The sequence below is a fragment of the Chlorocebus sabaeus genome, chromosome 1, assembly GCF_047675955.1.
Source record: "Chlorocebus sabaeus isolate Y175 chromosome 1, mChlSab1.0.hap1, whole genome shotgun sequence".
Classification (NCBI taxonomy): domain Eukaryota; kingdom Metazoa; phylum Chordata; class Mammalia; order Primates; family Cercopithecidae; genus Chlorocebus; species Chlorocebus sabaeus.
The window spans coordinates 13,981,409-14,008,894 of record NC_132904.1 but is presented as its reverse complement, the minus strand read 5'-3'; the positions used below and the strand labels follow the sequence as shown (position 1 = coordinate 14,008,894).

The following is a 27,486-nucleotide window of genomic DNA, read 5'->3' as shown; positions in this document are numbered from 1 at the left end:
CAAGACCCTTGTTTACAAACTAGAAGTGATAAATCACTTTTCTCAGGGGTTTTTTTGTTTGTTTTTTAAGTTCCCTGCAATTCGCTTTTTTCATTTAAAAATATGTTTTTATGGACTTGTTTCATGGCAGTTTTGTAGACCTATCGTGCTTTTTAATCCACGTTCACCAGTATTGGATTGTATGGTTATAATGTAATCTATGTAATCAAACTGACAATTACCGGCTTTTTTACGTTTTTCTATGTCTCATTATTAAAAACAATACTGCAATTAATTTTTAAAATATATTTGTTGTTCTTGTGCAAAGGCAGATTTTGCAAGGTAGATATATATGAACATTGTGATTTTTACAGATATCTTCAGATTGAAATCCAGGATATAGAGAAGAGGTAAGGAAGGCCATTTGTAAAGGCTTCAAATGTAAACTTTCAATCCTACCTCCACATGAGGTAAACATACAGTCACTGTACAGTATTTGTTAAAAGCATTGATTTACTAAACCTAGCATTAAAAATATACCTCAATTTTTGTAATACCATCTTGGCATTTTTCATTTTTAAATATATATAGTCAAAAAAATAGAATTTACTCAGGCTTCCCTCAAACTCTAAGAAGCTGTGGCTTAATAATATCTCTAATATGCCGATTTTATTCCTCCCCCACCTCCCATTTCATAATTTTCATCTCTTGCATTTATTCACTTAAAAATGTTTTAGCCGGGCGCATTGTCTCACGCCTGTAATCCCAGCACTTTGAGAGGCCGAGGTGGGTGGATCACCTGAGGTCGGGAGTTCAAGACCAGCCTGACCAACATGGAGAAACCCCGTCTTTACTAAAAATACAAAACTAACCTGGCATGGTGGTGCATGCCTGTAATCCCAGCTACTCAGGAGGCTGAAGCAGGAGAATCCCTTGAACCCAGGAGGTGGAGGTTGCGGTGGGCAGAGATAGCACCATTGCACTCCAGCCTGGGCAACAAAAGCAAAACTCTTGTTGGAAAAAAAAAAAAAAAAAAAAAGATTTTATATAAACTCCATAAGGCTGTTAGAATAATTCAACGCTTTGTATTCACTTGTTTCATAAATAAGGAGCCAGCATGGGCTCATTATAATTTGAAATAAAAATATAACCTTAGTTTAGAATTTATAAACAATAGGATTAAAATGGAGGATGAGTATAGACTGTCATTCTCAAGAGAGATTAAGAAAAGAGTACATCTGAAATGAGATGTTTGTGGCTGTCAGGCCTAAACTAGGTGACTTTACAGTTTTTTCAGACTCAAGAGCCTATCATTTGTTTAGCTTAAATTTCACCCTTTTGGTTTCCCTTGGTAGTTGAATTAGGAAAAATTCTAAAATGACCCACAAAACACCCTCCCAGCCCCACAAAACCCTGCATAATCCCTGGGACTATGAAATTCATCATATTAATTTATAACCTGTTATTAGGTGATATTATATAGTACAGGTGACTCTAAAATATGTGATTATCTGGGTGAGCCCGACCAATCACTTGAGCCTTTTAAAAACAGAGGGTTTTCTCTAGCTGGTTGCAGAAAGGAGTCAGAGACCCAAAACACAAGACTTGAAGATGGAGGGGACCACGTGGCAAAAACATGTGGGCAGTCTCTAGAAGTTGAGGGTGGGTCTCAGCTGACAGTCAGCAAGGAAATTGGTCTTCATTTCTACAACTGCAGGAAACCTAAGTTAGCCAAGAACAAGAAGGAGCTTGGAAGCAGTTTTCTCCCCAGTGCCTCCAGATGAGAACTCAAGCTAGTCAACTCCCTGATTTCAGCCTTGTGACGACACCCTGAGTAGAGAACCCAGTCACATCATGTGGGACTTCTCATCTACAGATGAACAGATAAACCGTGAACAGATAAAACAGGTGTTGTTTTAAGCTACTGTTTATTAGTTATGCAGCTATGGAAAATTAATACCGTCGTATAGACTTGCCGCAGGCTAGGTATATTAATGACAAATAGTGGATTTAAGTCCTTTTGTGGTCACTTATTTGCCTGTTCTTGAGTCACTTACTTGTCTATGCTCAAGTCGGTTTCTAGGTACATTAATGAAAAAGAGTGGATTTAAGTCCTTTTCTGGTCACTTACTTGCCTATGTTCTTGAGTCACTTACTTGTTTATGCTTAAGTCAGTTTCTTTTCTTTTTCCTTTTCTTTTCTTTTTTTTTTCTTTCTTTCATTTTTTTTTTTTTGAGAGGGAGTCTCGCTCTGCCGCTCAGGCTGGAGTGCAGTGGCGCTATCTCGGCTCACTGCAACCTCTGCCTCCCGGATTCAAGCGATTCTCCTGCCTCAGCCTCCCGAGTAGCTGGGATTACAGGCGCCCGCCACCACGCCCAGCTTGCTTATTTATTTATTTATTTATTTATTTATTCATTCATTCATTCATTCATTCATTCATTCATTCATTCATTGAGACAGAGTCTCGCTCTGCCGCCCAGGCTAGAGTGAAGTGGCAGGATCTCGGCTCACTGTAACCTCCGCCTCCTGGGTTCAAGCGATTCTTCTGTCTCAGCCTCACGAGTAGCTGGGCCTACAGGCGGGTGCCACCACGTCCAGCTAATGTTTGTACTTTCAGTAGAGACGGGATTTCACCATATTGGCCAGGCTGGTTTCGAACTCCCGACCTCGTGATCTGCCCACCTTGGCCTCCGAAAGTGCTGGGATTACAGGCGTGAGCCATTGCGCCTTGCCCCAGACTAATTTTTGTATTTTGAGTAGAGATGGGGTTTCACCACACTGGGCAGGCTGGTCTTGAATCCTGACCTCAGGTGATCCACCCTCCTCGGCCTCCCAAAGTGCTGGGATTACAGGTATGAGGCCCTGCGCCTGGTCCCAGTGTGATACATATATATATAAAATATAATTATATATATCACATATTATTTATATATTAATATAATTAATATGATCTATGATATATAATATAATATATAAATAATATATACATATCCCAGGGTGTGTGTGTATATATACATATATATACATATCCCAGTGTGATAGATATAAATTATGTGTGTGTGTGTGTGTGTGTGTCTAAAATTGCCCTAGCCCCTAATGGAATTAGAATCTCTGCAGATGGTGTCAAGGTATTATATGTGTTTTTAAGTTGGCCAGTTGATTTTATGTGCAGGTTCTCTGTCTCTCATTCCTCAGTTCTCACAAAATGCCACTATAACATGTTAAGACCCATTTTTAAAAATTGCTTACTCGACCTCTGAACAGGAATGTCCTACAAGCATGTCTAAAAATGAACCTGTTGAGCTCTGTGGCTCACACCTGTAACCCAGCACTTTGGAAGGTTGAGGTGGGAGAATTGCATGAGGCCAGAAGCTTGAGACCATCCTGGGCAACATGGTGAGACCCTGTTTCTACAAAAAATAAAAAATTAGCCAAAAAATAAAAAATCAGCTACTAGAGAGGCTGAGGCAGGAGGACTGCTTGAGCCCAGGAGTTGGAGGGTGCAGTGAGCTATGATCATGCCACTACCCTCCGACCTAGGCAACCCAGTGAGACCCTGTCTCTAAATAAATTAAAAATGAACCTAATTTTCCTTCTAAACTTGCTTATCTTACCACCGTCTTCCATCTAGGTTTCCGAAGTCAGAAAAATAAGAATTCCTTCTTCCCTTTGCCCTCTATTTATGGGAAAGCCATGAAATGATTTCACTCTACTTCATCCTTTCTGGAATCCCTCCATTTCTCATCTTCGTATCCTCTCCAACCTCCGTTTTTTTCTTTTTTTCTTTTCTTTTTTGAGAGGGAGTCTGGCTCTGTAGCCCATGCTGGAGTGCAGTGGCACCATCTCAGCTCACTGCAACCTCTGCCTCTCTGCCTCCAGGGTTCAGGTGATTCTCTTGCCCCAGCCTCCCAAGTATCTGGGAATACAGGCACCTGCCACCATGCCTGGCTACTTTTTAAATATTTTTAGTAGAGATGGAGTTTTGCCATGTGGGCCAGGCTGGTCTGGAACTCCTGACTTCAGGTGATCTACCCGCCTCAGACTTCCGAAGTGCTGGGATTACAGGCATGAGCCCACCACACCCAGCCTCTCTCCAAACATTTTCCACCCTGCTTAAGAATGTTTCACTAGCTCTCCAGTTGAAAACAAAAACCCAGGCTCTTGGGCCGAATGCAGTGGCTCAGGCCTATATTCCCAGCACGTTGGGAGGCCAAGGCAGGCGGATCACCTGAGGTCAGGAGTTCGAGACAAGCCTGGCTAACATGGTGAAACCCTGTTTCTGCTAAAAATACAAAAAATTACCATGCCTGTAATCCCAGCTACTGGGGAGGCTGAGGCAGAAGAATTGCTTGAACCTGGAAGGGGCAGGTTGCAGCAAGCCTAGATTGCACCACTGCACTCCAGCCTGGGAGCCTGAGTGACAGAGCCAGACTCCATCTCAAAATAAATAAATAAACAAACAAATAAATAAATATAATAAAAAGCAAAGAAAAAAACCCCAGGCTTCCCCCCACCTTTAAATATAAACAGAGACCAGGGGCTCACCATGTTACCCAGGCTGATCTCGAACTCCTGGGCTCAAGGGATCCTCCTGCCTTGGCCTCTCAAAATGTTAGAATTGCAGGCAGGAGCTACATGGCTTCTCCATAGGGCATGTAAAGCCTTCCATACCTTGGGGCTAACCTTTCTCCGGTAGCATATCTCAGTTGCTCTCTCTTTGACCCTAAACGCAAGCTATTCATGCAGTCATCTGAACTCAGAATGCTTTGGCCTTGCATTTCATCTTCCTCCATGCAGCATTTTTGACATTGCCCTTCTCCTAATCCCTATGTAACCTGCAACTCTCAGCTCACATACATTCTCCTAGTTCTAGAAGTCTTCTCAGACATGTCTCTATCCCCTCCCTCCTAATTCACTACAGAATAGTTGTCCCTACAGTGCTTTCACACCACTTATAAAACTGGATTGCAATTGCCTGTTTACGCTCTTTCTTGCTATTTGTATCCCCAATGTATGTCACGTAACAGGCTGTAGTAAACATGGAATTAATAATAAATTTAAAAATCTCTAGCCATATCTCAGGACCAACTCATTCTTTAGCAATCTCTAACATCACCTGGTCAAACTTAGATGTGACCTCTGCAATACTCTTTGTAGAAGATCCGAGACCTTCAGTTTCTTGCCTTTAAAGAAGCCTCATCTGGCTACCCTGTCTCCTTGCCCTGAGGGATCAGTGAGCAGGAGAGTTTAACCAAAAATTATGGGGAGAGTTTAACCACAAATTATGAGCTTTGGAAGGGAGCGCCACGAAAGACTTGGGATGCTTCCCACTGGGTATGGTAGAGAAATTGGCAAAAGTTTTCTTTTTTTTTTTTTTTCACTCTGTTGCCCAGGCTGGAGTGCAATGGCACAATCTCAGCTCACTGCAACCTCCACCTCACAGGTTCAAGTGCTTCTCCCACCTCAGCCTCCCAAGTAGCTGGGATTACAGGTGCCTGCCACCATGCCCAGCTAATTTTTGTGTTTTTAGTAGAGATGGGGTTTCACCATGTTGGCCAGGCTGGTCTGGAATTCCTGATCTCAAGTGATCCTCCCACCTCGGCCTCCCAAAATGCTGTGATTATGAGCCACCCTGCCTGGCCCTAAGTTTTATAAACTTTTAGAAGCAAGTTATAAATTTTGATAACAATCTTAGAGTTGCACAAAATATACAACTATAGTGAATGAATTGCAAAGATTTTCTTTACCTCCTTTTAGGACAATACTGTAGGTTGGTTCTCAATTATCTTGCTGAAAGTAGAGCAAGAAATGTAAAGGTTTAACATTTGTGTGCAAATGCAGAGGTCCCTGACAAATTTAATAATTTATCATTTTGCTGAGTCATAATTTTGAATAATGACTGAGCATGGTAGACCCCTCAAGATCCACATCCCAGTCCATCATGTCACATTAAAGGACTCAATGAGGGGTCGGGCATGGAGGCTCACACCTGTAACCCCAGCACTTCAAGAGGCCGAGGTGGGAGGATTGCTTGAGCCCAGAGTTCAAGACCAGCCCAGGCAATATAGTGAGACCTCCATCTTAAAAAGTAAAAATAATAAAGGATTCAATGAGGGATCGTTAAATGTTTCAGCTACATTTGATTGTCCCTAATGCAGGACATTGTATGCCATGGTAGTAGTCAAGATTGCAGGATGCAGCTCTCACAAATGTCAGGGGTCTACTGCAGTGGTTCCTTAGCTTGCCAGAAAAAAAACCTTTGCTGAAACTTAATATCAAATCCAGCCAATGGGAATCAGGCAAATGACTTGAACTTAGGTGGCCTTCCTAAGAACCAGGCTAGAAAATCACCCCTGACATCAGAGCCAACTTTGTAGACAGGAGGGCCTTGATCAATCAAGGAGCCTGTAGGCTGAATTTCAGGGATGCGCCTTTCTTCACGTAGAGCCTTAAAAGAAATGGTGCTGCTGGGCACGGTGGCTCACGCCTGTAATCCCAGCACTTTGGGAGGCTGAGGCGGGTGAATCACAAGGTCAGGAATTCGAGACCAGCCTGGCCAACATGGTGAAATGCCATCTCTACTAAAAATACAAAAAATTAGCTGGGCGTGGTGGTGGGTGCCTGTAATCCCAGCTACTTGGGAGGCTGAGGCAGGAGAATCACTTGAACCCGGGAGGTGAAGGTTGCAGTGAGCTGAGATCACGCCACCGTACTCCAGCCTGGGTGACAGTGCGAGACTCCATCTCAAAAAAAAAAAAAAAAAAGGAAAAAAGAAATGGTGCTATCGACATTAATTAGCTTCTGGAAATGGAAATGTGCATTTATGCATTATGTGATACAAGCTAGGAGGAAAGTGCTTATCAGCTGCCTTCCAACCCAGAGTTTCTTCCAGAGCACAGGACTGTAGAGGTCACAAACTTAACCCAGCTTTGAATTCCAACACTGTGACTAACTGACCAGCTACATGACCATGAGTAAATTTATTTAAATTAGGTTTCCTTCATCTTCAAAATGATTGCAACATTTTCCTCTTAAAATTATTTATACGTAAGCCAGAGAATGGTCAGAGTTCCTATTTCAGCACCCTGTACATGTAGGAAGATGCTCAGCAAATGTGAGGTCCCTCCCACGGGCAGGAATTGCGCTTGCTCTGATCTGAGCCCCCGCCAGGACCATAGGTTACTTTGCCTATCCGCTCCCTGAACCTGAACTTTCCAGTGAAAACTTGTACAAACATGTTCACTATCATCAGTTTTCTCAAAGGTCTTCAAATCAAAACTCAATTGCTTGTTTCAAAAACAGAATTTGAGGCCAAGTGCAGTGGCTCACACCTGTAATCCCAGCACTTTGGGAGGCAGAGGCTGGTGGACTGCTTGAACCCAGGAACTCAAGACCAGCCCGGGCAACATGGCAAAACCCTGTCTCTACTAAAAATTCAAAAATTACCTGGTTCTGGTGGCATGCACCTGTGGTCCCAGCTACTTGGGGAGCTGAGGTGGGAAGAATCACTTGAGCACAGGAGGCAGATGTTACAGTGAGCTGTCATGACACTGCCCTCCAGCCTGGGCGACAGAGTGAGACCCTGTCTCAAACAAAAAACAGAATTTGAAATTCCCACACAAAACAGCCAACAATCTGAGAATCTAAATGGACAAAGGGAATAAATTCAATTTACAGGGAAAATTTTCATTTTTTTGAAGTGAAGCAGGCCCTATATCAAAGACACTAAAAACTATTCCCCTGTACCAAGGTGGGATGTTGACTGTCAGTTTAAGCAGCAGGGGTTGTTAAAACTACTCCTCTGCTCATGGCCCTCCAGAGTGGTGGTGAACAGCTTTTCTTTCCATTTCTCATGAAGACCAGGGCTTCTGAGCTCTCAGAGCAGAACAAATTACCATTGGACCAGTTCTCCTTCCCCTCCCCAACACCACTTCCTGCCTAGCAGCAGAAGTGAATCAGACAAACAATATGACTTTTAAAAAATTATTTAATTTAGTAGTTTTTTTTTTGGAAAAAAAGCAATAAGGCAAAAAAACTGAAAATATATATAGTTGTGTTTTGTTTTCATGTGACTTTATTCCACCTGAAGGATTCTAAACTTCTTCCATTAGCGGGAATCTGATTGGGGATCAAGCCAGAAATGTAGTGCAGATGGCGAAGGAAGGAAAGGAGATAAAGCAGAGAAGTCCAATTTAGTTGGGGAATTCTCACTCTATCCAAAGCCCCAGATGAGGTCACTGCTTTTATGAGCCTCCTTGAAAGAAGCCTTGACATAACCCCTGGCTTATTTTGGGAATAAGGTTCTTAGGAGGAAATTCCCCAGCAGTCAAAGTCACTCCTCTCCCATGTTTATCACAACTAGGAAGGAAGGGATAGGGGAAGGAATAAAAGTACTAATTTACCCAGTAAAACCAATTTCCCCGTAGGGATGGCTTCCTTTGGAATGATATTTTCCCCCAGGACCCACGCTGGCTGAGGCTCAGCAGTTAAGGAACAAAACAAAAAATACTAACAAAAAGCATACAAGGAAGGCACCTCAATTTGTGATCCTCAACCAAGGGTGGGTTGCGCAGGGATATTTCTCAACAAGACAACGAAAACAAATACAGAACAAACAGAGAAGGAAGCCAGGGCCCCACAGGAGCAATTATCTGATCCACCCCACACGACAGTGCTTTAAGCCCCACATACTAGGAAGAAAGTTCTTTTGGGGTTTAGCCCATGTGCCGGACAGAGCAGAATTAAACTGGAAGTTGCCCTCCGGACTTTCTACCCATACTCTTCCTAAAAAGAGAAAGAAAAGAGGCAGGAAAGAGGTTAGGATTTCATTTTCAAGAGTCAGCTAATTAGGAGAGCAGAGTTTAGACAGCAGTAGGCACCCCATGATACAAACCATGGACAAAGTCCCTGTTTAGTAACTGCCAGACATGATCCTGCTCAGGTTTTGAATCTCTCTGCCCATAAAAGATGGAGAGCAGAGGAGTGCCATCCACATCAACACGTGTCCGAGAGAGAGTCTCAGGGAGACAAGGGATATCAAAAAACAAGATTCTTAATGGGAAGAAAATCAAACCAAAAAATTAGATTTTTCTCTACATATATATAATATACAGATATTTAACACATTATTCCAGAGGTGGCTCCAGTCCTTGGGGCTTGAGAGATGGTGAAAACTTTTGTTTCAGATTAACTTCTCCTCTCAAATTCTGAAGTATATCAGAATGGGACAGGCAATGTTTTGCTCCACACTGGTGCACAGACCCAAAATGGTACTGTGCCCGGAGAAAGAAGAGAAGCCAGAAAGACAATGAAGGATGGCATTGAGGGGGGCTGGGAAAGCAAGTGACTAGTAGTCTTTTCCCGTCCTGCCTGTGTTCTCAGAAGCTCTCCGCCAGAGAAAGTCCATAAAACTCCTTTGTGAGGAGAATGCACCCCTCTTACCAACCACCAAAGTGGTCTCCAGTTGCTATTAAAGATGATGGAGAACAACAGAGGGGTGTTCGATGCAAGTAAAAACAGAAACTTCCAAGAATGTAACTCTGAATATTCCAGCCCTATAGAACAATCTCTCTCACAGGTGTTCCAATATTGCAGTTATCTCCGTGTGGACACTCCATTAAACCAACCCCACGTGTGAACACATTTGATGATGTTATACCTAAGCTCCACTGCAACCATTCACGATGCCTCCATTGGTAAGTCTTACAGGTTTCTTTTTAAGGGAACTTCTAAATTCGGTTCTTGCTTTGAACAGCACCAAAATGCCCCTGAATCATAATCTTACGCAGATCTTGGCTGAGCAGGATACTACAAGGGGAGGGTAAGTGACATCATCTTAAACGGGGGCAGAGGGAGAAAGAAGAGCCCAGAATACTTGACTTTGTGGATGTGGAATACACTAACCTTCAGCCACTAAACCTCTCCCTTACAGACATAGTATCTCGTATGTCGATTTCAGTTTCAATCAGCTAAGGCAACCAGCCAATCACCACCACTGGTGTCTCCTTCTGGTGACTGATTTGGAAAAAATGATTGGTCAAGAGAGACAAACTTGAGGAAAGCACTTGGCAAAGAGAGTCACAACTGCCAGCTTTCCCACACATCCTCTGTCCTCTTCTCCATTAGATGCTCCTCTTTTTTGTTACTGCCATTTCAGAAAATGTCCGGGCAAGAGCTCCAGTCCTGTTTTTCTTTACACTCCCAGTATTCTCCCCTATAAATATGGGTTAACTCCTTGGTAACAGGGTCCTTCTTCCGCTCAAACCACAGTGCCTTATAGGGATCATATGGTGTGCCTAAAAGGAAAAGAGAGACAAGAAAAAAATTAGTGCTGGCATTCTCTATGCATCAAGAAAGAAGAGTAGAAGGGAAGTTCATTACCATCCTCTGTGGCTTTCATAGCTTCTGCTTCTCTCTTCTTTCTGGAAAGTCTTTGTTTTTCCTCCAGGCGCTGCTTCTCCGCATTTGCTTCATCCCAGCGCCCATTTTCCATCAGTCTCTGGTCAGGTCGTAACCGGCTGTCTGTGGGGGCAGTGCCACTTTCCCAAGCATTGAGAGTCAGAGCAAGCTCTGAGAAGTAATACATGTTTTCTGCATTCTTCCTAAAAGTAGAAGATAAGAAAAAGAAATGGTAATCCCAGAGCCCAGATCCTATTTAAGGAGCAACAACAACTAAGTACACTGCCAAGGCCACATCACCAAGGCTGTTCTACAAAAACAGGGTCTGTGAAAAGGATCTAGGACCATGTCACGTTGCCCTAACTAAAGGAGAGATCACTCCCCATCTCCTCCCCGGCATCACTCAGTTCCACAGTGTTCTGGTGTTGTGTGGTGCCCAGCTGAAATTATCTACATTCAATAGAAAGAAGGAAACATTCTACTGAATGAAAATTCCTCACTCCTGTTTCCTTAGTTTTCTTTTTAACCTCTCTCTGGGATAATCTTGGCTATCACTACAAACTGACTGTATTAGATGATGACAGGAAGTAAGTGACCTCCATCTTGTTTCCAAAGTCCTGCACATTGTCTCAGGGATCATTCTTTTCTGCTAGGCTTTTTTCTCTTTTTATTATCTATTTATTTAGACAGTCTCACTCAGTCGCCTAGGCTGCAGTACAGTGGCATGATCTCAGCTCACTGCAACCTCAAACTTCTGGGCTCAAGTCATCCTCATGCCTCAGCCTCTCAAGTAGCTGGGATTATGGGTGCGCACCATCATATGTAGCTAATTTCTGTATTTTTAGTAGAGACGGTGTTTCGCCATATTGGCCAGGCTGGTCTTGAACTCCTAATCACAAGGGATTCACTTGCCTTGGCCTCCCAAAGTGCTGGGATTACAGGTGTGAGCCACCGCACCTGGCTGCTGATGGGCCTTTAGGCTAAATTGTTAACAGGTGCTAGGCACCTTCCTCCTCTAGCCACTTTTGAACAGTTTTGCTCTAAACAGTAGAAAAATATCCTTCTGAATCACAATCCAAAGGACCAAAGCACAAAGTATTTTTTGTCAGATGTAGTTTGGTTTGAACTTCCTTGAAATAAGCATATGCTGCAAGTCAAATCACACAATGACAACCTTCTGTTAATCTCTCCAAAGGTCTCAATTTCCCTTGCTCAATTCCTCACATAAATAAGTGAGAGGGCAGGCAGAAATGCCTTCGATATTGCTCCACAGTCAAGGTCAGAGTGGTATCTGGGCAGCATGCATGCTGATACTCACGGTAAAGGATTCCTTTTCCACAGCATGACCCTGCTATCCTCTGCTTCATGGCCTCTCTGTCGCGCATCACCCCCATTTTCCCCAATGACTGGCTGTACTTTGAAACATTCCATTTTCTCATCCCATGTCCCCAGAAGGGCAAAGTGGACTTTTCCTGATGGATCTGTCACTTCCCCTGTCACCTGCAAGGGTGGAGAACAGGGCTTGACTATATAGAATTCATTGTGAATTAGCTTACCTGACTATACTAGAAGTCCTAGGATAAATACTGGTTGGGTCCTGTTATAACAAACACCAGGGAGTCATCCAAATTATTCTTATTATTAGAGATGGGATCTTGCTGTGTTGCCCAGGCTGGAGGACACTGATGCAATCATAACTCACTGTGGCCTCCAACTCTAGGGCTCAAGTGATCTCTCACCTCAGCCACTTGGGTAGCTAGGACTACAGGCATGTGCCACCACATCTGGCTAATTCTTTAATTTTTTTTTCAGAGAAAGGGTCTTGCTATGTTGCCCAGGCAGGTCTTGAACTCCTCGGCTCAAGCAATCCTCTTATTTCTGCCTCCCAAAGTGTTAGGATTATAGGCATGAGCCACCATGCCTGGCCTCAAATTATTTTGTTGTATTTTTTTTCTGCTACTTGAAATAACTGAGCCATTACTTGGGGATTTCATTAATATTTTTTGTTATATGGGGATTTTTGGTAAACTTTTTATTTTTTTATTTTTGTGAGTACATAGTAGGTGTATATATAATTTGCATTTATCCTTTGTGTTGTAAACAATTCAATTATACTCTTTGTTATTTTAAAATGTACAATTAAATTATTTTTGACTGCAGTCACCCTGTTGTGCCAGCAAATACTAGACTTTATTCTATTTTTTGTACCCATCAACTATCCCCACTTCCTCCTTGCTCTCTGTCCCCTCTCCTCACTACCCTTCCCAGGGAGTTTTGTATCAAAGATACATGTAGAAAAAGCACTTGACTGGTACTCAGAATTATATTTTCTTCTCTCCAGAAATTCATAGGGACCCATAAACAGATTGAAATCCCCAGCTATTCTTCAGTCTCCCACAGAAACTCATGACACAAATCATTATGGTGGTATCACACAACTCCCCATCAAACTTCTCAAACTTCTCAGGGATCAAACCCCTTCTTCCTGAAATCTTTTATTAGTCCTTCCTCTGTGTTTTCCCATTTACTTTCTCTTTTTTTCTTTTCTTTTTTTTTTTTATTGAGACGGCGTTTCTCTCTTTTGCCCAGGCTGGAGGGCAATGGCGTGATCTCGGTTCACCGCAACCTCCGCCTCCCCGGTTCAAGCAATTCTCCTGCCTCAGCCTCCCAAGTGGCTGGGATTTCCGGCATGCACCACCATGCCCCGCTAATTTTGTATTTTTTGTAGAGATAGGGTTTCTCCATGCTGGTCAGGCTGGTCTTGAACTCCCAACCTCAGGTGATCCGCCCACCTCGGCTGTTTCCCATTTTCAATCTCTCATTGCTCTTGACACTTTCACTTCCTCACTTATTGTCATTCCCAGAAAAGAGAAGGAATTGATTTAGTAATACAATATAGTATTTCTTGCTGACTTTCTCCTTCACCTCTACCTTTTTTTTCTTTTTTTTTATTTTTCTTTTTTTTTTTGAGACAGAGTCTTACTCTGTCGCCCAGGCTGGAGTGCAATGGTGCGAGACTCACTGCAGCCTCTGCCTCCCAGGTTCAAGTGATACTCCTGCCTCAGCCTCCTGAGTAGCTGGGATTACAAGCACATGCCACCACACCCAGCTAATTTTTGTATTTTTAGTAGAGACAGGGTTTCACCATGTTGGCCAGGCTGGACTCGAATTCTTGACCTCAGGCAATCTGCCTGCCTCAGCCTCCCAAAGTGCTGGGATTACAGCTGTGAGCCACCGCGCCCAGCCTTTCACCTCTACTTTTTTTGAATCACTGTATGTACACATACACTATATATAATGTACACACCCCCCACACCTCCCCACATGTATATACATTCCAGTCCTAAAGGAGTATGCTTTCTAAGAGATACATGCTAAGTGAAGTAATTTAAACTTCCCTTACCTTTCTTGCTACATCCCGAGAGAAGTAGCTATAAGGAACGAATTTAAGATTACATTTGTCTCCTGTCTTGTGATTCACAATATCAATTTCACCAGACTGTAAAATGAAAAAATTCATAGTTTTATTAAGACTGGATAAATTCAATGTCTGCCAAACTCATGGTTCATAATTCTTTATTTTTCAATCTTACATTCTAGTAATCCCTTGTTTAAGATTCCGATCTTAGCTAGCCTTAGGAATGCTATAGAATCCCTATGTAACCTTGGTTTTCCAGGTTGAGATCAAGACCAAGTGACCACTTGTTTTGAATTGTATCTCACATGTTAGATGGCATGATTTGACCTTCTGCACATATACTGAAATTCACATGATAATTTACCTTTCCAAACCAATCCCTCACTAGTACCCTTCATGAACTCTTCTGCTTAAATCAAAATACTCTACTCACAATTTCAAATTACATATGGTGGGCCTTTCTATACTTTACTCATTTCATTTTCCCTCCTTTCTTCTTCTTTTTTTAAAACATTTTTTGTAGAGACAAGATCTCACTATGTTGCCCAGGCTAGTCTCAAACTCCTGTGCTTAAGTGATCCTCCCAGTTTGGCCTCCCAAGATGTTGGGATTACAGGCATGAGTCAACATGCCCGGCCCATTTTCCCTTCCTTTCTATCTTCTGAATCCCAAACCACACTTTAAGATTCAGCTTAGCCGGGCGCGGTGGCTCAAGCCTGTAATCCCAGCACTTTGGGAGGCCGAGACGGGCGGATCACGAGGTCAGGAGATCGAGACCATCCTGGCGAACACGGTGAAACCCCGTCTCTACTAAAAATACAAAAAAACTAGCCGGGCGAGGTGGCGGGCGCCTGTAGTCCCAGCTACTCCGGAGGCTGAGGCAGGAGAATGGCGTAAACCCGGGAGGCGGAGCTTGCAGTGAGCTGAGATCCGGCCACTGCAGTCCAGCCCGGGCTACAGAGCAAGACTCCGTCTCAAAAAAAAAAAAAAAAAAAAAAAGATTCAGCTTAATTCCCACATCTACTGTGAGGCCTTTCCTGACTGCTCAGAAGACAGTATTCCCTCTTTTCTAAATTTACCGCAACCATTGTCTTAAAAGCAAACTGACAATCAGATACTAGCGTAGGGTATCTTTTATATTAGTGTATGTTGCTGCTGCACACTTTCCAACCTACACATTGGTCATGTATCTCCAATGACATAATAACTTCTTGAGGGACATCTCATCAGACTTTGTATCCCCAGGACCTAGCATACTGCCTGGCAATAAATATTTGATGAATAATGAAAGGATTAAGAGTTGGGGCCACGTTTGTTTTTTTCTACCTGTCGTAGCACCCAACACTGTTCTAGCAGAATAGTCATTGATGAATGTTATAATTTGGTCATTTATAAACAATAATTTGTGGTACAGAAACTTGGCGAAGTAGAGGTAGGGTTACTGCCTGAGAGAAATTCCTTAGGAGAAACTGATGAATCAGTAGCAACATTCTGGGACCAGTTCACATGTCCTAAATACTGCAGAAATATATCTAAAGAGGTATTCTTTTAAACTTCACACGCACTTCAGGTACCTTTCCTCACCTGATCTATCCACAACTTGCCCACAATAATGTTGTGTACAGTTGTGGTAACTTTCTTCCAAGTGTAGTGGTGCCCAGTTGCATGGAAAATACAATGAATGGTACCTGGAAGCAGAAAGAGGTATCCAAATTAAGCCAAATGTCAGAAAAATAGCATCATGCAGCCTCAAAACAGTAAAGGATTAATTTCTTTCTATTGATGTTTATTACTTTTAGAAATAAAACAATAAAAATGACTTATACTTTCTTAAATGCTGGAAGTATTGACTGAATTTTTCTCACTTGACTTTTAACAATCTATGAATAAAACATAACTAAATGATGACAAACCCTGGCAACTGATATACCTTAGCCAGGGCACTGTGTTCTATAACACAACTGCAAAATTCATAGAAACAAGTCAAATGTGCCCCAACATGCATCGTGGAAGTAACTGCATTATGGAAGGAGCACACATTGGTAGCCTGTACTGGGACCGGGCTCTACTGTTAGTTACTAGCTGTGTGACCTTAAACAAACCACTTATCTAAGGCCCCTTAATTGTAAAAATAGAATAGTGGATAGAGCTGGGGCTTTGAAATCAGACAGAACTGGATTAAATCCTGGCCCTAGTCCTCATTAGATGTATGACCCTCTGTTATATAATGAAGAATAAAACCCTTATAATTTCCCAAGTGACAGGAGTATCTCTGTTATTTATGGTGGACCTTGACAATTTATACTAATGAGGTGACTCATGGCGGGCCCCAGAGAGCTAATGCTAATAACTTAGGATGAGAACAAGCCAGGCTCTACCATGTGATTAGAGACAGGGTTTTGAGTCACCTGATACTGGGTTAACTTCCTGACCTCTGGTGATGAAAGAGGATCTGGATATTGAATTCAATACTGCAATCAAACCTAAATAATGAAGCCCTACTAAAATCTCTGGACACCAAAGCTCAGTGGAGTTTCCTGGTTGATGAATATATCAATGTGCCAAGAGGGTGATATGCCCTGATTCCATGGTGACAGGGCACAAAGTTCTGTGTTCAGGACCCTCCCAGACCTCACCCTATGGGTCCCTTCATTTGGCTGGCCCTGATTTGTACCCTGAATAATAAAACGGTAATGATAACTAGAGCCCTTTCCTGAGTTCTGAGTCATTCTAATGAATTATCAAACCTGAGGTAGTTGTGGGAACTCCTGAACTTACAGCCAGTTATCAGAAGTGCAGGTGGCCTAGGGCCTCCAACTTGTTGCTGGCATCTGAAGCAAGGGCAATCTTGTTGGGTACTATGCCCTTAACTTAGGGAATCTGCGGGAACTCTGGGTGGTTAGTGTCAGAATTGCATTACAGTATTGCACTATGAATGTTTCAAGGGCCTTGGTTTTATCATCTGTAAACTCGGAATAACCCGTCCTACTGTGCAGTAAATGTCTGTTTATTTGCCTAATAAAATGCTTGAAACATATAGCTGACTCCTGTTCCTATGAGTCAATCTCCAATGAATACCAAAATCAGTGGTTTCACAGGAGAGATAACTGAGGATTCAAAATAATCAAAAATTTAAAAAGATAGACAGTTAATAATAGTCAATTCCAGGCCAGGTGGGATGGCTCACCTCTATAATCCCAGCACTTTGGAAGGCCAAAGCAGGCAGATCACTTGAGGTCAGGTGTTCAAGACCAGCCTGGTCAACATGGTGAAACCCCATCTCTACTAAAAATACAAAAAATTAGCTGGGTGTGGTGGTGTGTGCCTGTAATCCCAGCTACTCGGGAGGCTGAGGTGGGAGAATCACTTGAACCCAGGAGGCAGAGGTTGCAGTGAGCCAAGATCACATCACTGCACTCCAGCCTGGATGACAGAGCAGTCACTGTCTCAAAAATAAAAAATAAAAATATGGGAGGCTGAGGCAGGAGAATGGCGTGAACCCAGGAGGCGGAGCTTGCAGTGAGCCGAGACCACGCCACTGCACTCCAGCCTGGGCGACAGAGTGAGACTCCATAAAATAAAATAAAATAAAAATAAAAAAGTCGATTCCAGTAAAAGTATAACCCTAAGTTCTCTCTGTAACCACTAATAAAAATAAGTCACCAGTTGTGGTTTAGACATGTTTCTTACACAAAAAATTAAAGTAGCCTTAGTAGTTGGCAGACAAGGATAACAACAATGAAGGCGATGACATTAATTATAACAACAGCAACTCTGAGAACACTTGCTGTATACTAGGTGCCGTGCTATGGCCTCCTCATGCATTATTTCATTTAATCTTCACAAATACCTTCGAAATATTTGCTCCACCTAAACATATTCTAAATCTCTGGGTTTCTTTTTTTCTTTTTCTTTTTTTTTTTTCCCCCCCAGATCTTAGCTCACTGCAACCTCTGCCTCCCAGGTTCAAACACTCCTGCCTCAGCCTCCCGAGTGGCTGGGGCTACAGGCGCCCACCACCACGCCCAGCTAATTTTTGTATTTTTAGTAGAGATAGGGTTTCACCATATTGGCCAGACTGGTCTCAAACTACTGACCTCGTGATCCGCCCACCTCAGCCTCCCAAAGAGCTGGGATTACAGGCGTGAGCCACCACACACGATGGTTTTTTTTTTTTTTTTGAGACAGGATCTCGCTTTGTCACCCCGACTGGAATGCAATGGTGTAATCATAGTTCACTGCAACCTTGACTTCCTGGGCTCAAGCGATCCCCCCTCCTCAGCCTCCCAAGTAGCTGGGACTACAGGCATATGCCACAATGCCCAGCTAAATCTTTTTATTTTTTGTAGAGACAGGGTCCCACTATGTTGCCTAAACTGGTCTTCAGCTCCTGGGCTCAGGCGATCCTCCCACCTCAGCCTCCCAAAATACTAGGATTACAGGCACGATCCACTGCACCCAGCCTAAATCTCTTAACCAATACCTCCTCCTCTACCATCTCATTCTATGAGGCCAGCATTCCCTGACACTAAAGCCAGACAAAGACACTATAAAAACCCAAAGCTACAGACCAATATCATATCCCTTATGAACAGTGATGTAAAAATCCTCAAAAAAAAACTAGGAAATTGAATTCAGCAGCATATTAAAAGGATTACACACCATGACCAGGTGGGATTTATTCCTGGAACGCAAGGATGGTTGAACACATAAAAACTGGTAAATGTAATATACCACATGAACAGAATGAAGGGTAAAAAAACACATGATCATCTCAATTGATGCAGAAAAAGCATTTGACAGAATTCAACACCCTTTCAGGATGAAAACACTCAACGAGCTAGAAATACAAGGAAAATACCTCACCATAATAAAAGTCACATATGAAAACCCCACAGCAAATATACTCAATGGTGAAACACTTAAAGATTTTCTTCTAAGATCAAGAACATGGCAAGGATGCCCACTTTCACTGCTTCTATTCAACATATTACTGGAAGTTCTAGCCAGGGCAACTAGGCAAGAAAAATAAATAAAAGGCATCCAAGATGGAAAGAAAGAGATAAAGTTATCTGTGTTTGCAGATGATATGATCCTATATATGAACATGCTAAGAATTACACCAAAAAAAGAAATCCTGATAGAATTAATACACGAATTCAACGAAGTAACAGGGTATAAAGTCAACACACAAAAATTAGGTACATTTCTATTATACACCAACAATGAATAATCTGGAAAGGATATTAAGAACAATTCCACTTATAATAGTATCAAAAAGAACACTTAGGAATTAACTTAATCAAGGAGGTAAAAACTGTAAAATGTTGCTGAAAGAAATTAAAGTTAAAATAAATAAATGTAAACACATCCTATATTCATAGATTGGAAGACTCAACATTGTTAAGGTTGTCAAGGCCCCTCAAAGCAATCTACAGATTCAATGAAATCTCTATCCAAATCCCAAGATGTTTTCTTCAGAAATAGAAAAACCTATCCTAAAATTCATATGGAATCTTAAGGGACCACAAATAGCCAAAATAATCTTGATAAAGGACAAAGCTGGAGGACTCAAACTTCCTGATTTTGATACTTAATACAAAGTTAGAGTAATCTAAAAAGTGTGGTACTAGCATAAAGACAGACATATAGGCCAGTGGAATAGAACAAAGAGCCCAGAAACCAACCCTTCATACATGGTCAAATGATTTTTGGCAAGAATGCCAAGACTACTCAATGGAGACAGGACAGTCTTTTGAACAAACGGACTCACATGCAAAATAATGAAGTTGGACCTTTATCTAATACCATGTACAAAAATTAACTCAAAATAGATGAAAGACCTAAATGTAAGACCTAAAACTATAAACCTCTTAGAAGAAAACATAGGGCAAAAGCTTCACAATATTGGGTTTGGCAATAATTTCTTAGATATGACACCAAAACCAGAGGCAACAACAACAAAAAGACAAAACAGTCCTCCTGAACATTAAAAAATTTTGTGCAATAAATGACAATAGCAACAGAGTAAAAACGCAGCCTCTAGAATGGGAGAAAATATTTGCAAATCATATATCTGATAAGGGATTAATACCTAGAATATACAGAGAACTCCTAAAATTCAACAATAAAAAAAACCTAAAGAACTCAAGTCAACAATGGGCAAAGGAGGCTGGGTACGGCGGCTCACGCCTATAATCCCTGCACTTTGGGAGGCTGAGGCAGGCGGGTCACTTGAGGTCAGGAGTTCAAGACCAGCCTGACCAACATGGTGAAACCACGTCTCTACTAAAAATACAAAAAATTAGCCGGGCATGTTGCAGGGGGCCTGTAATCCCAGCTATTCTGGAGGCTTAGGCAGGAGAATCACCTGAACCCAAGAAGTAGAGGTTGCAGTGAGCCAAGATTGCACCACTGCACTCTAGACTGCATGAGTGTGAGACTCCATGTCAAAAAAAAAAAAAAAAAAAAAAAAAAGGCAAAGGACTTGAACAGATATTTCTCCAAAGATATACACATGATAAATAAGTATATAAAAAAGTGCTCAACACTAGTTATTAGAGAAATGTACATCAAACCACAATGAGATACTAATTCATATCCATTAGGATAGCTACAATACATTTTTTAAAAGTGTTGGTAAGGATATGGAGTAACGGGAACCTTTGTGCACTGTTGGTAGGAATGTATAACCACTGTTGAAAGCAATATGGTAGTTTGCTCAAAATATTAAGAAGGTAATTGCCATGTGATCCAGCAATTCCATTTCTGGGTATATACTACAAAGAACTGAAAGCAGAGTCTTGAAGAGATATTTGTCGTTTCTGAAACATTTTTTTTCTTAAGACTTTAGGCAAAGAGATGAAAGGGTATTTGTATATTCACGTTCACAGCAGTGTTACTCACAATAGCTAAAACATGGAAGCAACCCAAGAGTCCATCAATAGATGAATGGATAAGCAAAATGTGGTATATACATACAATGGGATAAATATTATTCAGCCTTCAAATGAAAGGAAATTCTGACATTTGCTACCACATGGATGAACCTTGATGACATTACGTTAGGTGAAACAAGCCAGTCACAAAGCGACAGAAAATATATGATTCCACTTACAGGAGGTACTTAAAGTAGTTAAAATAGAGACAGAAAGTAGAATAGTGGGTGCCAGGGTTTGGGGAGGGAGAATAGAAAATTATTTTTTGGCCGGGTGTGGTGGCTCACACCTGTAATCCCAGCACTTTGGGAGGTCAAGGCAGATGGATCACTTGAGGTCAGGAGTTCAAGAACAGCCAGGCCAACATGGCCTGGCCATCTCTACTAAAACACCACAAAAATTAGCCTGGTATGGTGGCGGGTACCTGTGATCCCAGCTACTCAGGAGGCTAAGGCACAAGAATTGCTTGCACGCACCTGGGAGGTGGAGGTTGCAGTGAGCTGAGATCATGCCACTGCACTTCAGCCTGGGTGAGAGAGTGAGACTCAGTCTCAAAAGAAACAAAAAAGCCCGGTGCGGTGGCTCACACCTGTAACCCCAGTACTTTGGGAGGCGGAGATGGGTGGATCACGAGGTCAGGAGATCAAGACCACGGTGAAACCCCGTCTCTACTAAAAATACAAAAAATTAGCCGGGCACGGTGGCGGGTATCTGTAGTCCCAGCTACTCAGGAGGCTGAGGCAGGAGAAAGGCATGAACCCGGGAGGCGGAGCTTGCAGTGAGCCAAGATGGCGCCACTGCACTCCAGCCTGGGTGGCAGAGCGAGATTCCGTCTCGAAAAAAAAAAAGAAAATTATTTTTTAATGTATATAGAGTTCCCATTTTATAAGACTAAAGGTTTGGGAGATGGAGGGTGGTGATGGTTGCACAACATTATGTATTTAATACCACTGACCAGTACACTTAAGAATGGGTAACGTGCTAAATTTTATGTTACATGTATTTTACAATTAAAAAATTGGAGACCGGGCACAGTGGCTCATGCCTGTAATCCAGCACTCTGGGAGGCCGAAGCAGGTGGATCACTTGAGGTGAGTAGTTCGAGACCAGCCAGACCAACATGGTGAAACCCCGTCTCTACTAAAAATACGAGTTAGCCAGTTGTGGTGGTGCACGCCTGTAGTCCCAGCTACTCAGAAGGCTGAGGCAGGAGAATCGGTTGAACCCGGGAGCGGGAGGTTGCAGTGAACTAAGATCATACCACTGCACTCCAGCCTGGGAGACAGAGCGAGACTCTGTCTGAAAAAAAGTAAAATAAGTAATAAAAATAAAAAATACGAAATAAAAAAACTGGAAAAAGGACAAGAAAAACAAGTCATAGAGGTCAGAAGGCAGTGGGATATAAGTAAAATGCTGAAACGAAAAGACTGTCAAAGCAATCATTCCTTTTTTTTTTTTGTAGAGATGGGGGTCTCCCTGTGTTGCCCAGGCTGGTATCAGACTCTTGGGCCCAAGTGATCCTCCTGCCTTGGCCTCCCAAAGTGTTGAGATTACAGGCGTGAGCCACTGCATCTGGGCCAAGAGTCTTAATTAAATCTATCTTTTTGGTCAGGCATAGTGGTGCCTCATGCCAGTAATCCCAGCATTTTGGGGGGCCAAGGCAGGTGGATCACTTGAGATCAGAAGTTCGAGACCAGCCTGGCCAACATGGTGGAACCCAGTTTCTACTGAAAATACAAAAATTAGCTGGGTGTGGTGGTGGACAGCTGTAATCCCAGCTACTTGGGAGGCTTAGGCAGGAGAATCGCTTGAGCCTGGGAGGCGGAGGTTGCAATAAGCAGAGATTGCACCACTGCACTCCAGCCTGGGCGACACAGCGAGCCTTTGTCTCAAAAAAAAAAAAAAAAAAAACCCATAAATAAAAATAAATGCACCTTTTTAAACTTCAAGCATATCAGCTAATTTCTATATTCTAGAACTTGATGAAGAAATTCTTATTTGCACTGGGCATGGTAGCTCACGCCTGTAATCCCAGCACTTTGGGAGGCCAAGGTGGGTGGATCATGAGGTCAGGAGTTTGAGACCAGCCTGGCCAACATGGTGAAACCCCATCTCTACCAAAAATACAAAAATTAGCCGGGCACGGTGGCAGGCACCTGTAATCCCAACTACTCAGGAGGCTGAGGCAGGAGAATCGCTTGAACCCAGGAGGTGGAGCTTGCAGTGAGCTGAGATTGCGCCACTGCACTCTAGCCTGGGTGACACAGCAAGACTCAATCTCAAAAAAAAAAAAAAAAGAAAAAGAAATTCATATTTGCCCCTTACAATAGCTTTATTTGGAAACTTCAGTTATATTTTCTAGAAGCATTCTTCTTTCCAAATGTCAAGCATTCTAATCTTTTTAGCCTATTTTATAGGGAGACTCAAACTCATTGCCACTGCCTCCAAGTATCTTTAGGTACTTTCATTGGTCTGTATTAGATTTTCTTCAGTCCTGGCTATGACTTTTTCACAGTGGAGTTAACAGAACCATAATTTTGTACAAAGTTGTCCTGCTACCAAATAACCTTAAAACTGTCTTATCTTGTCAGACCTTGGTGAGAATATTGAGCTGATGTCCTCAGTGTCCTTTTTGCATTGTAATTGTAACTGATGGCTTGCAGTCTCTCCCTTTCAGTACAGCCTAGCGATAAAGACAGTGGTCCCTGAAGCCAGATTGCCTCAACTCAGATCCCATACTAGCTGATTAAGCTGACCCTGACAACGTAACCTATCTATGCCTAGTTTTCTTTGTTTAAAAAATGGCAATAAAGGTGTCTATCTCATGGAATTATTGTTGGGCCTGAATGAGTTAATACCTGAAAAGCACTAATATCAATGGCTGACCCATAACGAACACTCAACAAATGCTACTTCAATTATCAACATAAAAGTTTGAACTACTTTTCCCGAGATGCATTACTTCTTGCTGAACATACTGGAGCAGTGTATTAAACTGCCAGTCATCTATCTGTTCACTCACTCACAACCCTGTCCATAAATTTTTCTTTGGTTATATCTACTGGCTTAACAATAATTTTCTCTCTGAGAATTGAGTGCCATGGCAAATGTAAAAATTTCACTGCATGATTCGCCTTCCAAGCCACTGAGCCTAAAAGTATTAAATACAGCCATCCACAGGGCAGATATCTAGAAATTCCATTCTTTAGATTTCTATATTCAGCTTCCTATCACAAAGTCAATTCTTTCTTCAATCTCCCCATGAAGACCGGGATTTTTGTTTTGTTCACTTACACTTCCCAAACACTGAGAACCATGCCTGCCCCATGGCAGGTACTCAGTTAAGCAGCTGATATGTGGAGGAATTTAACAGGATCCTGGTGATCCAAATCTTAAATAACCATAGGAATGCAAATACTATCAAATTGTTTTCTTTTTAATTAAGTTTTCCTAATTAATTTTTAAAATGAAGTTTCCCTAGGATAAATGTTTTAACGTTAAAAAATTAGATCCTTAACAAATTACTAAAACTTAGAAAAATTAGATCCACCATCTATACCATGTTCATATATTCATTCCTCAAAGAAACCTAGATTAGTCAAATTATAGAGAAAATGTACAGTATTTCATTAGTTAAGTTTGTTATCTTTTAGATGAATACTCTTCCCTTGGTATTTGTGAGGGATTGGTTATAGAACACCCTGCAGATACCACAATTTGGTCAAGTCACTCATATAAAATGGTGCAGAGTATCTACATGTAACCTACACATATCCTCTCCCTCGTATACTTACATTACTTATAATACAATATAAATGCTATAGAAATAGGTTTTTTTTGGTCTTTTTTTGTATCATTATTTTTTATTACTTCTTTCCCACCAGTATTTTTTCTTTTTTCTTTTTTTTTTCTTTTTTTTGAGACAGAGTCTCGCTCTGTCACCCAGGCTGGAGTGCAGAGGCCAGATCTCAGCTCACTGCAACCTCCGCCTCCCAGGTTTACGCCATTCTCCTGCCTCAGCATCCCGAGTAGCTGGGACTACAGGGGCCCGTCACCTCACCCGGCTAGTTTTTTGTATTTTTTAGTAGAGATGGGGTTTCACCGTGTTAGCCAGGATGGTCTCGATCTCCTGACCTCGTGATCCGCCCGTCTTGGCCTCCCAAAGTGCTGGGATTACAGTTTTTTTTTTTTTTTTTTTTTTCCTGAGAGGGAGTTCTGCTCTTGTCACCCAGGCTAGAGTGAAATGGCGCAATCTCAGCTTACTGCAACCTCTGCCTCCTGGGTTCAGGCAATTCTCCTGCCTCAGCCTCCCGAGTAGCTGGGATTACAGGCACCCAACACCGCACCTAGCTAATTTTTGTACTTTTAGTAGAAACGGGGTTTCACCATGGTGGCCAGACTGGCCTTGAACTCCTAACCTCAGGTGATCCGCCTGCCTTGGCCTCCCAAAGTGCTGGGATGTAATTACAGGCATGAGCCACCACACCTGGCCCCCAGTACTCTCAGTATCCATGAATGCAGAATACCCAGGTATGGACGGCTGACTGTACCTAACCACCCATGGAATGAAATATAATTCATCCCTTTAGAGATCCTCAAGGGGCCTCTGAAACTCTTCTCTATGGCAAAACATCACATTGCAATATGGCCACTGACACTCTAATTCTGCAAATAAGATGGTAACATCCCAGGCATTTACTACTCTTAAGCTAATACTTCTGAAATTGTTAGCTGCAAAGACAATTAAGCATGTAGAAGCTTTTTAAAGCTCCTTGGTAAAGATCAAGAGTGATGTATCACTTAGTCTCCTTGTCATTTAGGGACCTTCTGCATATTAACCATGAAATTAGAGGTAACACTGCAATTTCTTTTCTCCCTTTACATACGTTACAAAACATTTGTGAATTTTTTTCTAGCTAATTTCTAGTTTGCACTATGTTTGCTGCATTTGTGTTTCTGAGCAAAGGTGAATTCATTAAAGAAGCAGTCTATATTGCAATATTTAAGAACTGTAGCTATGCTTCGTGAAAGACTAGAACCTGGAAATGAAAAGCCACCAGCAGCTCAGGGAGTTATGGTCAGCTCTGCCTCTTGGGAGCTACTTGGTTTCTCTAATTGCTTTATGCTTTGATATCTTTCTGTAGAGCGGCTTTTACTCTTCAGTACACACTTGGCCAAACATGGTTGCTCTAGTTCAAGAAAGCATTGAGAAGCTCTACTATACTTTTTGAATAATTGGATTTCTTCTAAGGTATAGGATCTCTAACATTGTATATTAGGATTCCATTCCCAGGACTGATTCTGACACAAAATTAACTTGTAATCCAATAAGAGTTTTTGTTTTTTGGGTTTTTTTTTCTTTCTTTCTTTGTTTCTGAGAGAGAGTTTCACTCTGTAGCCCAGACTGGAGTGCAATAGCACAATCTCGGCCCACTGCAACCTTTGCCTCCCGGGTTTAAGCAATTCTTATGCCTCAGCCTCCGAGTAGCTGAGACAACAGGTGTGTACCACCACAGCTAATTTTTTTGTATTCTTAGTAAAGAGGGGGTTTCACCACATTGCCCAGGCTGGTCCAGAGCTCAGACAATCTGCCTGCCTTGGCCTCCCAAAGTGCTAGGATTACAGGTGTGAGCCACCGTGCCCAGCCCCAAGTAAGATCTTTTTAAAATAAAGTTTCACTGACCTAGAATTCACCCATTACATAATTGATACCTAACCCATCAGGTAGAGGAAGAGAAAAGGGAGGAAGGAGAGGAGAAAGCGGAGGGATTAGCTGAGAAACCTAACCTTGCAATCACAAGTTCCGATTTAGAGAGAACCTGATTGCTAGAGAAAGGAGAAAAACACCACCAGTTAAGAGACAGAAATTTTTTAAAAAAATGCATGCTAGGGCCGGGCGCGGTGGCTCAAGCCTGTAATCCCAGCACTTTGGGAGGCCGAGATGGGCGGATCACGAGGTCAGGAGATCGAGACCATCCTGGCTAACATGGTGAATCCCCGTCTCTATTAAGAAATACAAAAAACTATCCGGGCGAGGTGGCGGGTGCCTGTAGTCCCAGCTACTCGGGAGGCTGAGGCCGGAGAATGGCGTGAACCTGGGAGGCGGAGCTTGCAGTGAGCTGAGGTCCGGCCACTGCACTCCAGCCTGGGTGACAGAGCGAGACTCCGTCTCAAAAAAAAAAAAAAAAAAAAAAAAAAAAAAGCATGCTAGAATTTGTGTTCTAAATAGTGCTTAGAGATACATTAAATATAGCTAAGAGGATAAAGAATTTAGGACTAGATGGGTCCTTAAAGAGTTTCTAGCCTCCACACTCATTTGATAGCTGAAAAGTTAAATATCTGCCCAAAGCCAGTCAGTGAGGGTCAGTGCCTGAATCAGACCTCCTGTCTCCTGACTCTTGAGCCAGTGACTTCCTCCATCGTGCCAGAAAACCTTTCATTCCAGGAGCATTAATTCTGACAAAGATGGGAACCTTACCGAGGGGCATAATGGAGAGGTATTTGCCTCGAAACTTGCTGGTGATTTTGATTTCCTGACGCAATGTCCAGCCATTTTTGGACTCAGCATGGTGCGCAGCAGCAGGGGGATGATGACTCACCTTGAAGAAATCAGGTTCAAATTAAGAAGGCAGAAAGGAGAAGAAAAAGATACTGCCTATAAATTGGTGAGAAACACCCAAAATTCACACTTGATGTTTTTACACCCACAACAGTAGGTGAATCCCAGAACCTCCAGTGTCTCCAATGCTGAAG

General features: G+C 42.3%; 1 protein-coding gene across 1 annotated transcript in view; it reads right to left on the bottom strand.

The window, feature by feature from the left end:
• Positions 1-7,948: 7,948 nt before the first annotated feature.
• OSBP (oxysterol binding protein) overlaps positions 7,949-27,486 on the bottom strand; it is a 42,704-nt gene continuing 23,166 nt past the window's right edge. The window contains exons 9-14 of the mRNA XM_037999272.2: positions 27,212-27,332; positions 15,380-15,483; positions 13,781-13,876; positions 11,696-11,877; positions 10,360-10,580; positions 7,949-10,274 (exon numbers count right to left, since the gene is read on the bottom strand). Of these exons, the coding sequence (XP_037855200.1) occupies positions 10,132-10,274; positions 10,360-10,580; positions 11,696-11,877; positions 13,781-13,876; positions 15,380-15,483; positions 27,212-27,332 (867 nt within the window). The 3' untranslated portion in view covers positions 7,949-10,131. The remainder of the gene's footprint in view (positions 10,275-10,359; positions 10,581-11,695; positions 11,878-13,780; positions 13,877-15,379; positions 15,484-27,211; positions 27,333-27,486) is intronic.